We start from the raw sequence: 13384 nt of genomic DNA on the forward strand, positions 1-13384 counted from the left end.
TCTTTCTCTGGAGCCTTAACTATTTCTTTACTCCCGAAAAGCATTCTCAAATTTCCTTTCTGCCATGTCTCAAAATAGAAATACTCGGACAGCCCCAAAAGAAAAGCAACAGAGGCAAAAATTATTCTCCAAATCAGTTTATATATTTTATCAAAACCACCTCCTTGAAATACATATAAACATAAAATAGACAATGCTACATCTATTATATACATAACATCGTCTTTTATCAATAGAAAAACTTTAGGATTTAATATTTTTAAGAATGCAAGTCTATCAGTTTTCTTATTCTCTATTCAAATAAATAATCTCACACTTTAGCATTGCTTTCTCTGAAATAAATATCTTCAGAGCTTTGGGGTACATCTGATATCTGAATCACAAATTGTTGTCCGTCTTTTAGGGTTATGAGGGCTTCTTGTCCCATAGGAAGGCTGAGTTTAACTGCGCTTTCGGTGGTTTCATCTTCCAACAGCACGTGGATGAGCTGTGAGAGGGAAATGTTTAAAGGGAAAAGATAAAAAGAGACAGTTATACTATTCCTTGTTGCAGGAACTACCATTTGAGTTCTTCTACCAAGCCCAAGGTCCCACCCTGGGATGTAAAGGAGAAGTTCATGCATTTATTCTTTTTTTTTTTTTTGAGATGGAGTTTCACTCTTGTTGCCCAAGCTGGAGTGCAATGGCACCATCTCAGCTCACTGCAACCTCCGCCTCCCAGGTTCAAATGATTCTCCTGCCTCAGCCTCCCAAGTAGCTGAGATTACAGGCATGTACCACCATGCCCAGCTAATTTTGTATTTTTAGTAGAGACAGGGTTTCACTATGTTGGCCAGGCTGGTTTCGAACTCCTGACCTCAGGTGATCCACCTGCGTCAGCCTCCCAAAGTGCTGGGATTAGAGGCATGAGCCACTGCGCCCAGCTCATGCATTTATTCTTACTAAGAGAACTCCTGATTTCTCAGGAAAACACTCAGGGTCCAGTGAGGACTCAGTGGGAGGCTTTGCAAGGCAGGGATGGTGCAGGGGCAGGGAGCTGATGGGCTCTCTTTAGGGAAAGGAAGAGGGCTTTGCAGTTTGTGAGAAATGTCCTCGTGAGAGCAAACCAACATTCTTCCTTAACAGACACTGGAGAAAGCAGATGAGTCGTGAAAGTTGGGAGGGAGCCTATGAAAGGCACCCACGGTCTCCATGTGGCTGCAGAACCCCCATCAATTTGGGGGTCTCAAGACGTGTACTAATCCCCGCATTCTCAACAAGTCTCTGGAGCTGACATAGTCGGTTCAAATTCCCACACAGGCTCTCCTTCCCCCATCCATCAGCAATCTGGTATTGGTGACTCAATTGGGAAGTATCAGATTCGAGAGATGGGGAGGTTCTAAGTTACCTGAAGCTCTCCTCAGACACTTCACCTGACGAGCAAGTAAGTCTTCCTGAGAATGGTGAATGTACCATCCCTCCCTTAGCTCCAGGAAACTTGGCCATGACTACTTTAAAACCAATAGAAATGTATTCACTTGGTCTGATTTCATGAATAAACCTCCTATAAGCTAGTATACTTTGACAGAGATGTGTGCACCATTAACTTCAAATGCAAGGTTCATGAAAGTATGTCTCACTCCTCCTCTAAATTCAACAAAAACCATCACCACCAATGAAAAGGCGTTTTTCTTCTTTTTCAAAAAATTGTTTTCACCTTTATCTTAGAGGTGAAGAGACACTTAAAAAATGTTGTTTTGCTCTGCTGTAATCCTGGAGTACATGACCTAAATTCGTTATTTGATATCAGTATAGTTTTTCACTTTATTCTTAAACATGCCTTGGCATCTGACTATTTTGAGCGCCGCTAGAATGTAGAAGAGGGACAGATGGGTATGGCAATCCGGAATGCTGACTTCAGTTGTTACCGGAGGTGCAGGCCAGCACTAAATTGTTCAGGGAATGAGGCTGCCACAGCTGTGCAGCTGAACGGGGTGTTAAATGGTGGCAGATGAATGCAGATGGGACACGCAGGGTGTGCTTTTCTGTTGATGATGAGTGCAAGTGCTGAATAATGGATGCAATGAAAATCAGATGAGTGTAACTTTTGGTGTGATTGTTTAAGTCATTATAGCTAATTCAGCAGGCAGGAATGAACAGAAGCAGGTTTAATTAATCTCTAATGTGTATTACCTTGGATTACCTGACATTTGTCTGCTTCTGTTGCTTTATTATGTAGTTCAATTAAGTGTTTAATATCTTCTCTATTGTTTCCACCCATTAAATATAGGTCAAACCTCATTGCAAGGACCTTCAGAGGAGCTAAGGGATTGGGCCAAGAGTGTTAAGAGAAAGTGCTCAGCTTAGGAGGCAGTGGTGGAGCAATAATAATGATGACCAGTGGTTACTGGGTACTTACTATATTCTAGGAAATAGCCTAAGCATTTTACAACAATTAACTCATTTAAACCTCATAATGGCCCTATAGAATTAGACATGAGTATCCCCATAAGTTAAGCAATTTGTCCAACGTTCTAACTAACAAGGGGAAGAAGTAGAATTTGAACCCAGAAATGTACGTGCCAGGATTGCCTTTATCAGACTTGAAGGTATTTTTAGTAATTAGTCCCAAGTGACCAATTATGGAATTAAAGCAGATGGCAGAAAACACTTTGGGGGAGAGAGAGAATGCTGAGAAGGACAGTCTTGGAAGGATCTGTGGAGGTGTAAATTCCTGTTCTTCCACTAATTAGTGAGGTGACCTTGGGAAAATTACCCAACCCCTTCAAGATCCTCAGTTATGCCAGCTGTAAAATAGGGTTGATGATAACACCTATTTCACTGAGATGAAAAGATGCATTTAAATGTTCAGCTATGGAAGACTGTCAGCGTCTGCTCTTCACGCCTTCTAACTGTGCCTGAAGAGGTAAAAGCTTACTCCTGGTTACCTTGCTGACTAATATATACACATTTACTATATAATTGTGTATATCATTTGACTAACATTCTCCACTTGGCTGAACTTTATTCTGGCTCCTGAACCTTCTCGTTTGCCCACTTTCTTGTGAAATCCAGTTTTAGCAAGAACCCTGCTGAGTCACTTTAGCAAGAATGCCCCATCTCCATATGTGATCAGTTTCCTCATCCTCTGCCAGCCTCTAGGTGATGTCTGGTCACCCCAGCTGGCTGGACTTCTACAAGAATCCTCTTAGGTGGGTTCAGCCAGAATCCCCCTTACCTCTGACATTTCTTCTTAGTAAGTTCCCATCCACTGACCCCCCACCCAGCTCCTAGGCTATAAATTCCGCTCCCGCCACCCTGTCCCTGCTGTACTCAGAGTTAAGCCCAATCTCCCTCCCCGGCTGCAAAAGCCCTGTGGAGATGGTACTGAATAAAGCCTTCCTTACAGATAAAGCCTCCCTTATGGTGCTTTAACAAGTGTCACTGCAAGATGTTTTTGTTTTTCCTTTAACAAGTTGTCATGCTACGCGCTGACCTCTTGCTCCAGCTGGTGAGCGCAAAGAATTTGCTTTCACTTGGAGCTGAACACTGCAGCCCAGCATGAATGCTGGCCCTGCTAGGGCTCTACAGAATGCTCCAGACTACACTCAGGCGCTTTCCACTGGTGGCCCTTGGAGGGCTCTGCCACAGGTACAGCAGCAGGGAGAGCCATTCTCCTAGGCATAGCCTAGCCAAGCCATTGCCTCTTCAGAACTAACTGGGCCTTCTTTCTGCCAACTGTCTAAAAACACCTGCTTCCTGAAAGCGCCTTAGCTGCTGCCAGCTAAGGAGGCCCAGCTCTCATTAGCACCCCCAAGTTGGGGTCAGTGTTTCACTGCTGCATGCTTCATCAACCATGTCTGCTCTTTTCACATGTACACTCATGCAGGAGGTGAGTTTCTCATTTACAGACACACATTGGAATCTACCTCACAGAGAGCACTGAATGCAGCTGGATATGTGACTTACTATCTCAAAGTGAGAAAGAAAGACCAAATACAGATAGAGAACTGGTAAACCTGAGAGATGCATTGAGATGCATTTCCCTGGCTCCTGTTTTTTTTTTTTTTTTTTTTTTGGTCTAGGGAGGTGTCTTGTCCAAGCATTGCTCAATAACAGGTGTGCAGGATCTCTGCAATTGGAGAACTCAGAATGAGAGTTTGCTCAAGAAGGAAAGGGCCCTGGAAGCTTCCTATTATTCTGCGGACTCTAAGGCATGAAGAGTTTTAGGCTGTGACTCATTGCCACGGCCAAGACCACTATTAACCTGCTTCAGGGTGAATGATTGCACCTACTTCAATTTCCTACTAAGCGCAACTCATCTGTGTGAGAGGGGGAACTTGTGGGCACAAAAAGAAGATGGATAGCGGCTAAACATCAAACATGTGCAGAGAAATTAGCCCTAAGACAATTGCTGTCAGTTTTTTTTTAACCAGCCCACTCCCCACTCCTCAATGGAGGCATTTCAGTTGTTCCTCCATCAGTCCAGCTCTGCTTCATGGTACTGATGTCCATGTCCGACCTCTACAACCTGTGTCCTGCACTCCTCAGGGCATAAAACAACCTCCTGTCTAGGGTTGTAGGTGAAGAATGGACTTGAGATCAGGCAGGCTGGGGCTCCAATCTCTGTTCCACTATTTCCTCGCATTTCCTTGCTGTGTGACTTTGTGCAAGTCACTCAGCTTCTGTGAGCCTCAGTTTCCTCATCCATCAAATGACAATGACAAGAACAAATATTCTACAGGATGGCATGGCTTCGAGATAACATACATAAGGGCTATATAGTAGGTGTTAGGTAAATAGTAACTCTAATTTTTGTATCTTTCAACAGGTATCCCAATGTAATCTTTTCAAAATCCTCTGTTCAGACTATTTGACGTTTCCTGTGTTTGAACACTAGGGGAATTTTCAGTGCATGCCACTCAGATGTCAGTGGTGTGCTATTGCTGAGTTAGTCTCACCAGGCCAGGCACACTCTGGGAAGGCAATAAATACCCAGGCCATCAGATGGCCCACACTTCTAATCATGCCAGGCATCTATCAATGTCCCACAAACCTGAGCTGACCAGTAATCAACAGACAGTGAATTAAACTCACCCCCAGCAAAATCGCCTAGTGTAAAGATGATTGTAGAATCCTTTATCATTGTTTGGACAAAGTGATCTTGAGGGTTTTCCTAATCACCTATGGCTCTTATTCCCCTTGAAACAGCTGTGTGGAAGGGGGTCCTGGTGTCCCTACCTTATCGCCCGTGGCAGTGTCCACCAAGAAGCCCAGGATCCTGAGGACCATGTTGCTCACACCCACGGGATATCGGCCATGGCCCATGTGTGTCAGCATCACCCCCAGTAGCTCCACGCTGGGGCTGGCACACGCCTGCGACAGTGAGGAATTCAGAGGGTGGGAAAGTGCCTGATCTGGCTGGCTGAGAGTCGGGTCATCTGGTAGCATTTCCTTGACATTCCCCATGTCCTCCTCCTCCTCTTCCTCCTCTAGGCATGACTGAAGTATATGAATTACGTATTCTAAAAGCAGCAAGTGAAACAGATGCCAGGAGCCTACATTTAGATAATAACCAAAAATGAATACATTTGATCGACAGACAATAAACAAATCACTGTGAAACTAACAACTTTTCTGGGGCTAACACCTGTGTAAGTGAGCCTCGTTCCAATAGCCTACCCAGAAGAGGCCTGGGTGGGCCTCTTACATAGCAGCCATCAGTAGAAAACCCCTGGCAAGGCAGCTTTTGGACAGAAAGGACCAAGAGCTAAACAGCCTAAGCCATGAAAAGGAACTTAAAATCCATCTGGTGTGAGATGGGAGGAAAGCAAACCCTACAGGGAACTGGGTGCTGCTCCCAGAGCTGGAGAGGTTACCCCTCAACCTCACTGTGCCCCATGTATGATCCACAGGAATGTCCAGAAGGGGTGGGAGGAAATGGGGGCAGTGTGCAGAGGGAGCCCTGCTGCTGTTTCGTGGTGTTTGAAACGTAGTGCGTTGCCTCTCTTGCAGACCCTGTGGCTGCAGCTTTTTGTGTGGGAAGTGGGTAAGGAGGCCAGCTGGCTTTCCACCTGTGAGAGGTGTCTTCTCAGGTGCACCTGCAAGTGCCGTCATCAGAGAGGAAGGAGGGTATGTGACTTAGCTGAATGCTCCAAATTCCAAGGACTTTGCACTCACAGAAAGGAAAACAATCATTAATGTTTGCTTGAGAAACAGAGGAGGAAATCTGGCCTATTGCAATCGTTAAAAGATAAGTATTAAATAAAGGTAAAATCATGACTCTTATACAGATATAAAATAGACACATCAGGCACAGTGGCTCACACCTGTAATCCCAGCACTTTTGGAGGCCGAGGCGGGCAGATCACAAGGCCAGGAGATCGAGACCATCCCGGCTAACAAGGCAAAACCTCGTCTCCACTAAAAAATACAAAAAATTAGCCGTGCAGGGTGGCACGTGCCTGTAGTCCCAGCTACTCGGGAGACTGAGGCAGGAGAATCACTTGAACCCAGGAGGCAGAGGTTGCAGTGAGCCGAGATCGCACCATTGCATTCCAGCCTGGGTGACAGAGCCTGGGTGACAGAGTGAGACTCCATCTCAAGAAGAAAAAAGAGAAAAGGACATATCAAAGGTTTTCTTTAACTCATTAATTAAATGATGTATTACATCTTATTGCTACATCAGTAAGATGTTGTCACTGGTTCAAAAGAGAATTCAAAGTACTAACTATATACTATAGACAGAAAAGAATGCTGACAGTGACAAATAGATCCAAAAGGGATCTGTCCTCAAGGCAGCATCAATCACAACCACCTGACACAACTAGTTTGTATTTCTGTGGATGAGGGTCATCTGCATTATCAGTTTGCTGCAACTTACAGAGCTGTAAAAATAACTCAAAGACAATGGAATGTAGAGATAACCCAGAAGGCTGTGCCAACCTTTTGTCCATTTCAAAGCCTTTTGTCCATTTCAAGTAATCTTTTCATCCATTTCAAAAGCCCTTCACAGTTTTTTCCCTGAGCAGTGTTCTATTCCTCCACGGATCTGGGTGAGAGATCACTGTCCCTGTGGAAGGCATGACCTTGCCTGAAGTGAGCCTGACAACATCGTCTGGCCTATTTAACCTTGGAAAATCAGAGTCCAAGTCTTGAAACCGTTGTTCAAACTACTGGTGTGAATACACTGATTTCATGTGGAGGTACAGAGAAGGTAGACTGGGAAAAGTAACAACTACAGACTAGATTTCTTTTCTTTTTTTGACACAGAGTCTGGCTCTGCTACCCAGGCTGGAGTGCAGTGGCCCAATCTCAGCTCATTGCAACCTCTGCCTCCCTGGTTCAAGCAATCCTCCCACCTCAGCCTCCCAAGTAGCTGGGACTACTGGGCCACCACATCTGGCTAATTTTTGTATTTGTATTTTATTTTTTTTGTAGTGACAGGGTTTGATCATATTGCCCAGGCTGGTCTTAAACTCCCAGGCTCAAGAGATCTGCGTGCCTCAGTCTCGCAAAGTGCTGGGATTACAGGTGTGAGCCACCATACCCGGCTCAGGGCTAGATTTCTTCCCATGATGCATGTAAACTCTGCTGTCTCTCTGCTCTGGAAGAGCAGGAGCATAAAGCAGAGTCAGTTTGGACTTCAGTGAAGGGAAGAGTCCCACTATAAGTGAGTGTCACCTATATGGCAGCTGATAGCAGCAGCCCTCAGGAGCTCCAGGGTGTCTGCAAAGCTGGTCTAATAGGGCTTGCTTTCTCTTCCTTCTTGCTGTGAGAGCATCTGGCAGCTCTCTGTGCAGGGATCACTTGCCATAACTACTGTGCAAACTCACAGGAGTGGAGACTTTATCTTTTCACTGCTGTATGCCCAGTGCCCAGGAAGGTGCCTGGGAAGCATGAAATACCTTTTGAAGGAATGATCCAGTCCATGAAGCTGGTGGGCTGAGTGGTGAACTTCCCTTCCTATAATCCTTTTTGTTTTTTTTTCTTTTTGAGGTGGAGTTTCACTCTTGTCACCCAGGCTGGAGTGCAATGGTGCGATCTCAGCTCACCGCAACTTCTGCCTCCCAGGTTCAAGTGATTCTCCTGCCTCAAGCTCCCGAGTTGCTGGGATTACAAGCATCCACCACCATGCCTGGCTAATTTTTGTATTTTTAGTAGAGACAGGGTTTCACCATGTTGGTCAGGCTGGTCTCGAACTCCTGACCTCAGGTGATCCACCTGCCCCAACCTCCCAAAGTGCTGGGATTACAGGTGTGAGCCATAGCACCCAACCCCTACAACCCTTTTTATAAGGCAATTGCATCAAAGATGTGACCTTCCCCAACAGAGGAAGACCAGGGATTTGACCAGGAAGTTTGCAAAATGAACATTACTTCACTCTCTCTACCATCTGCATACAATGGCAACTTAATCATTATTCCTGAGAGTTAAGTATGAGTGCTTCAAAGAATCCATTTTGTGCTCCATCTCAGTTGTCTCTCTCGGTGCTTTTCTCTAAATGTCACAAAGCTCATAATTCAAGAACAAGGAGAGGCTTCCTGTGTGTCTAACGATGATGAAACAGGAAGGAAAAGCATGGTCCATCTGTTTGACAGACTATCACACTGACACTAAAAATAAAAATTACTATCATGTTGTATGGTTTGCTGCATCTATGTTATATTTTACATAAAAAGGTTAAAAGAAGATGGCTGGATTCTACATAGCAATACGCAAAATACTTATGCCATAATGACATTTTTAAAAGGTAGAATACAAAATATTTTCTTATTTTCTGACTTACCAAAACTATCTCCGTGGCAGAGGGTCATGGCTTTGCTCACAGCAGTGAGAAGAAGATTCCATCTCAGCTGGAAGCTGGCGGCTAATTTGATAAACTCTTCTTTGCTTCTGCTTGGCTGTTAAGTTTTTGTGAGAAAAAGGCTGCAGTTTGTGATAAAATCAAGAAGCAGAGTATGTTTCGAATGCACACATTTGTCATGCACACGCATTTTTAAACAGCCAGAGAAGACGAAGATGAAATAATGGGCCAATGTCTGGTCTTTCTCTGTCTTCCATGGAGATGGTTCCAGGGCAGAGCCCTTTAAAGTTGGTGGAGAGAAGGAGGGAGGTAGGAAATTGGCTTACTTTTTCTCTTAAAATAAAAAAAAAGCAATTTTTTTTTTGAGACATGGTCTTCCTCTTCCCCAGGCTGGAGTGCAGTGGCATGATCTTGGCCCACTGCAGACTCAAACTCCTGGGCTTAAGGGATCCTCCCACCTCAGCCTCCTCAGTAGCTGGGACTACAGGCATGCACCACTGCGCATGACTAATTTAATTTTTGGGGGGAGGGTGGGTAGAGATAAGGGTCTCACTGTGTTGCTCAAGCTGGCCTTAACTTCTAGGCTCAAGTGATCCTCCTGCCTCGGCCTCCCAGAGGCACTGGGATTAGAGGCATAAGCCACCATGCCCAGCACCACACAGTTTTTCAAAAGAGGTCACTTATGATGTGTGACACAGAAACACCGTAGGGACAGCCTCATTGAAGTCCACTTGGGAATGGCCATCAAGAGGGGCAGGGGCTGTTTTATTCCTGCACTTCTGCATGTCAAATCTGATTGTGGAAAAGTGGCACAGAGTCCCATAATAACGAAAAGCAGTGGTGCCCATTTGGAAAAGCTGGTCATCATGCTTGCTGTGTAAGCAAGCTCCAAACTGGAAAGTCCCAGCTCCTGCACCCAGTGGAACCAAGGTCATCTGACAGCCTCACTGGCACTAAACTGTATACCAATAAGATGCTGCTGCATGCAGACTAAGAGATTCCCTCTACCCAGACAGAGAGCAGCCTTGGACCACACTTGAAGCCATCTGTAAGCCATGAGTCATGGATTTCAAATGCATCTGTTGATATGCATGCTCCAAGCCTCGTCTCATCCTCAGTCACATGCCTGTGGACCCACCACAGCTCCACCACATGTCTTTGAGGAAGAAATAGAGAGCCTGGCTATAAACAAAGAATGCCCTTTCTTGTCATTGCTTCTTTTCTCTTCTGCCCCAGCGAAACCCTTGGCACACCAGAAGGTGGCCCTGAGCTTCAGGGGACGTGAGGTCCTTTCAGTAGCATCCTCCTCCTCAGTGCTCCTCACCATCTGAGATGGACTCTTGGGAGGAGCCCTTCCCATCGGTGTTCAGCAGAGGGTTTTATGTTGAAGGGACAATGAGAGTACAAAAGCACAGGGATCCTGCTGGGCACGGTGGCTCACGCCTATAATCCCAGCACTTTGAGAGGCAGAGGCAGGTGGATCATTTGAGATCAGGAGTTCAAGACCAGCCTGGCCAATATGGCAGAACCCCATCTCTACTAAAAATACAAAAATTAGCCAGGCAGGGTGGCACACACCTGTAATCCCAGCTACTCCGGAGGCTGAGGCAGGAGAATCGCTTGAACCTGGGAGGCGGAGGTTGCAGTGAGCTGAGATTGCACCACTGCTCTCCAGCCTGGGTGACAGAGCAAGACTCCATCTCAATTAAAAAAAAAAAAACAACCCACAGGGATACTTCCTAAAAGCATCGGGGGATGCAGCTCTGAGTGACCAGGGCTCTCTCTGCACAAATGTTTGAAAGTCAGCATAAACACCATTGAGCGTTCTTCCCGTCATGTCCACAGTGTGGCACTTCATGTCCCCCAACATAGAAGCTCCTCCAGGGCCCAAACTGCCCTCTGCTCACTGACTGCCAGATGCTAACTGAAGCCATGGGGCATCTCTGACAAGCCCAAGTGTGTGCATCTTAATAGTCTGAGCATTTGATTGACAATAATCTGGTTTTGTAAAGATCAGCCAAGCTATTTTACAAAAACAAGACCTTCAAAGGCACACAGTTACAAAAACACCATTTTTCTAATGTGCCTCCTTTGTGAAGGCTGAAGGCACAATGATGGAGACTTGGGAAACACATAGCCCTCTGGTTTGCAATGTAGGATGGCAGGGTTGGCAGTGATGATCTCAGTGGGTTCATCTGATTAAAGCTGGAGGCTGAGTTCTAGTTTCCACTTAAGGAACAGACAATAGACAGCTCCTGTCTGTGAGGATGTATAATATAAGCCTTTGGCTAGCGAATGAATAAATGTCTCAGTAGCCATCCAGCTCTGGACATGGTCACTGCTGTTAAAAATAAGCTTTGCCTAAGATCAACAGGAGGAATAAAAACCATACAGAATCTGGGATAATGATTTTCAAGAAGCATATGAGACCAGGCACCTGCCAAGGGTTGGAACTGGCTTTCCAGCTCCTTCCTGAGGATTTTTCTGGTTCATACCTAGGAGGTCGAAAATCCCAAAGTCCCCTGCAGTCTTCTTGGTCTCAGTGATTATTTCTCCTCTTTCTTCTCAACTGAGAGTTCAGGGATACAGACAAGGCCAGGCAGGTGGCACAAGGGAGTGGCCGCAACATGGCCAGAAGCTTAAAGAGAAAGCTCAGAGCCACGCTCCCAGCCCCAGGCCCTCGGAGTCTTTGTTCTCTCCCCCAGTGTGGACTGCTCCTTCCTTCCTAGGTAAACTCACTCCTGCTCTTGAATGCCCGATCCCCCTCTCTCAGCTTATTTTAATCCTACACATGCTTCATATCCCAGTTTTAAGTCCCACCTTCTCTTCGAAGCCTTTCCAAACCACTTCAGCCTTGGCAAGCACAAAGTCTCAAGAGGTGGGGCCCGGGCTGCCTCATTTCCCCCTAGGTGTTTTTGTTTGTTTGTTTGTTTGTTTGTTTTTTGAGACAGAGTCTTGCTCTGCCACCCAGGCTGGAGTGCAGTGGTGTGATCTCAGCTCACTGCAACCTCCAGTTCCCAGGTTCAAGTGATTCTGGTGCCTCAGCCTCCCGAGTAGCTGGGATTACAGGTGCATGACACCACGCCCAGCTAATTTTTTTGTATTTTTTTAGCAGAGATGGGGTTTCACCGTGTTAGCCAGAATGGTCTCCATCTCCTGACCTTGTGATCTGCCTGCCGCGGCCACCCAAAGTGCTGGGATTACAGGTGTGAGCCACCATGCCCGGCCAGACGGAGTCTTTTGTTGCCCAGGCTGGAGTGCAGTGGCTCTCAGCTCACTGCAAACTCCGCCTCCTGGGTTCAAGCGATTCTCCTGCCTCAGCCTCCTGAGCAGCTGGGATTACAGGTGTGTGCCACCATGCCCAGCTAATTTTTGTATTTTTAGGAGAAAGAGGGTTTCACTGTGTTGGCCAGGCTGGTCTTGAACTCCTGACCTCACGTGATCTTCCCGCCTTGGCCTCCCAAATTGCTGGGATTACAGATGTGAGCCACCGTGCCCGGCCTCCCTGTAGGTTTTCACCCACAGCCCCTAGCTCTCCCCACCTGCCCTGGGCCCATGGAGTGAAGGACTGTGACCTCTCTCAAGGCATTCTCAGCTCTCCACTGCCCCCATGGAGGATGATGAAAATCAAGCCCAGGATCCCACTGAAGCAACTCCCAAGAGTCACGATGGTCGGAAGGATCAAACCTGCCCATATCCACAACGAAACCATCTTTGGGCTTTTGAAATCAAGCCAGACATTTTACTGGAACATGTCTGCAAAACATGGGCTGTTCTCCCCCTGAAACAGACAAAACCCCTCCTCCTTTTCCACACTCCCTTTGCTGCAATACACACCTGCACACACAGTCACCCACACCAACTTACACACATGCTCACACACACTGCACACATGCTCACCTGTACACACACTCATCCATGCATGCTCAAACACCCACACACATACTGCATACGCTCATGCACACCCACTCACCTGTACACCATGCTCACCACACCCACATACACACATGCTCACACACACCCTGACACACATGCTCACCACAGGCTCACCCCTCCACACACACTCCCACACACCCAAACATATGCACACACTCACACACACACACACACACACACTTGTGTGATGTGCTCCCCCAGACCCCCATTCTCTGCCTGCTACAGAGTTTGAGGCCATCCCCTGCCCTCACACCCAGGCCAGCTTTGACACATTTCCGACCAGAGCCTAAGAAGCCTCTTTCCCATCCCTTAGGCAATGGGCACTCATTTATCTAGAATGGTCAACACACTTTGTTTGTTTTTTTTTTTTAAGTCACAGCTTCCTACCTGGAACACAAATGCTTGCAGATGTGAAGACAGACAGCTGAGGAATACCCTGAGATCTGTTGATGTTCCCAGCAAAGAAATTAGGTTTCTTAAACCTGCAAAGATACAAAATAAACAAACTAAAGATTGCATGCAGCAGAGCAGAATTTCTCTTAGGTATTTGTGTACTGGGTAACCTGGGAACATCACTGAACAATAGCTCGAAGGGACTCCCCAGGGCCTCACGCTCATTGTGAACACAGAGGATGTCCTGAGGCTGGCTTTGTCACCTCTGCGG

The 13384-nt window shown here is 46.4% G+C and overlaps 1 protein-coding gene across 25 annotated transcripts in view; it reads right to left on the reverse strand.

The window, feature by feature from the left end:
- Window positions 1–121: 121 nt before the first annotated feature.
- Window positions 122–13384, reverse strand: part of LOC129030871 (DNA-binding protein RFX8-like) — a 103048-nt gene continuing 89785 nt past the window's right edge. For 18 of the 25 annotated variants that reach the window (XM_054476684.2, XM_054476690.2, XM_063649150.1 and 15 more), the window contains 4 exons: window positions 13108–13202; window positions 8767–8881; window positions 5220–5536; window positions 122–487 (listed from right to left, as the gene is read on the reverse strand). In XM_054476684.2, coding sequence (XP_054332659.1) covers window positions 311–487; window positions 5220–5536; window positions 8767–8881; window positions 13108–13202 — 704 coding nt within the window. In that variant the 3' untranslated portion in view covers window positions 122–310. Of the gene's footprint in view, window positions 488–5219; window positions 5537–8766; window positions 8907–13107; window positions 13203–13384 lie in introns of those variants that run through there. The other 7 variants (XM_063649148.1, XM_063649147.1, XM_063649154.1 and 4 more) reach the window with 5 other exon arrangements.

The sequence above is a fragment of the Pongo pygmaeus genome, chromosome 12, assembly GCF_028885625.2.
Source record: "Pongo pygmaeus isolate AG05252 chromosome 12, NHGRI_mPonPyg2-v2.0_pri, whole genome shotgun sequence".
NCBI lineage: Eukaryota > Metazoa > Chordata > Mammalia > Primates > Hominidae > Pongo > Pongo pygmaeus.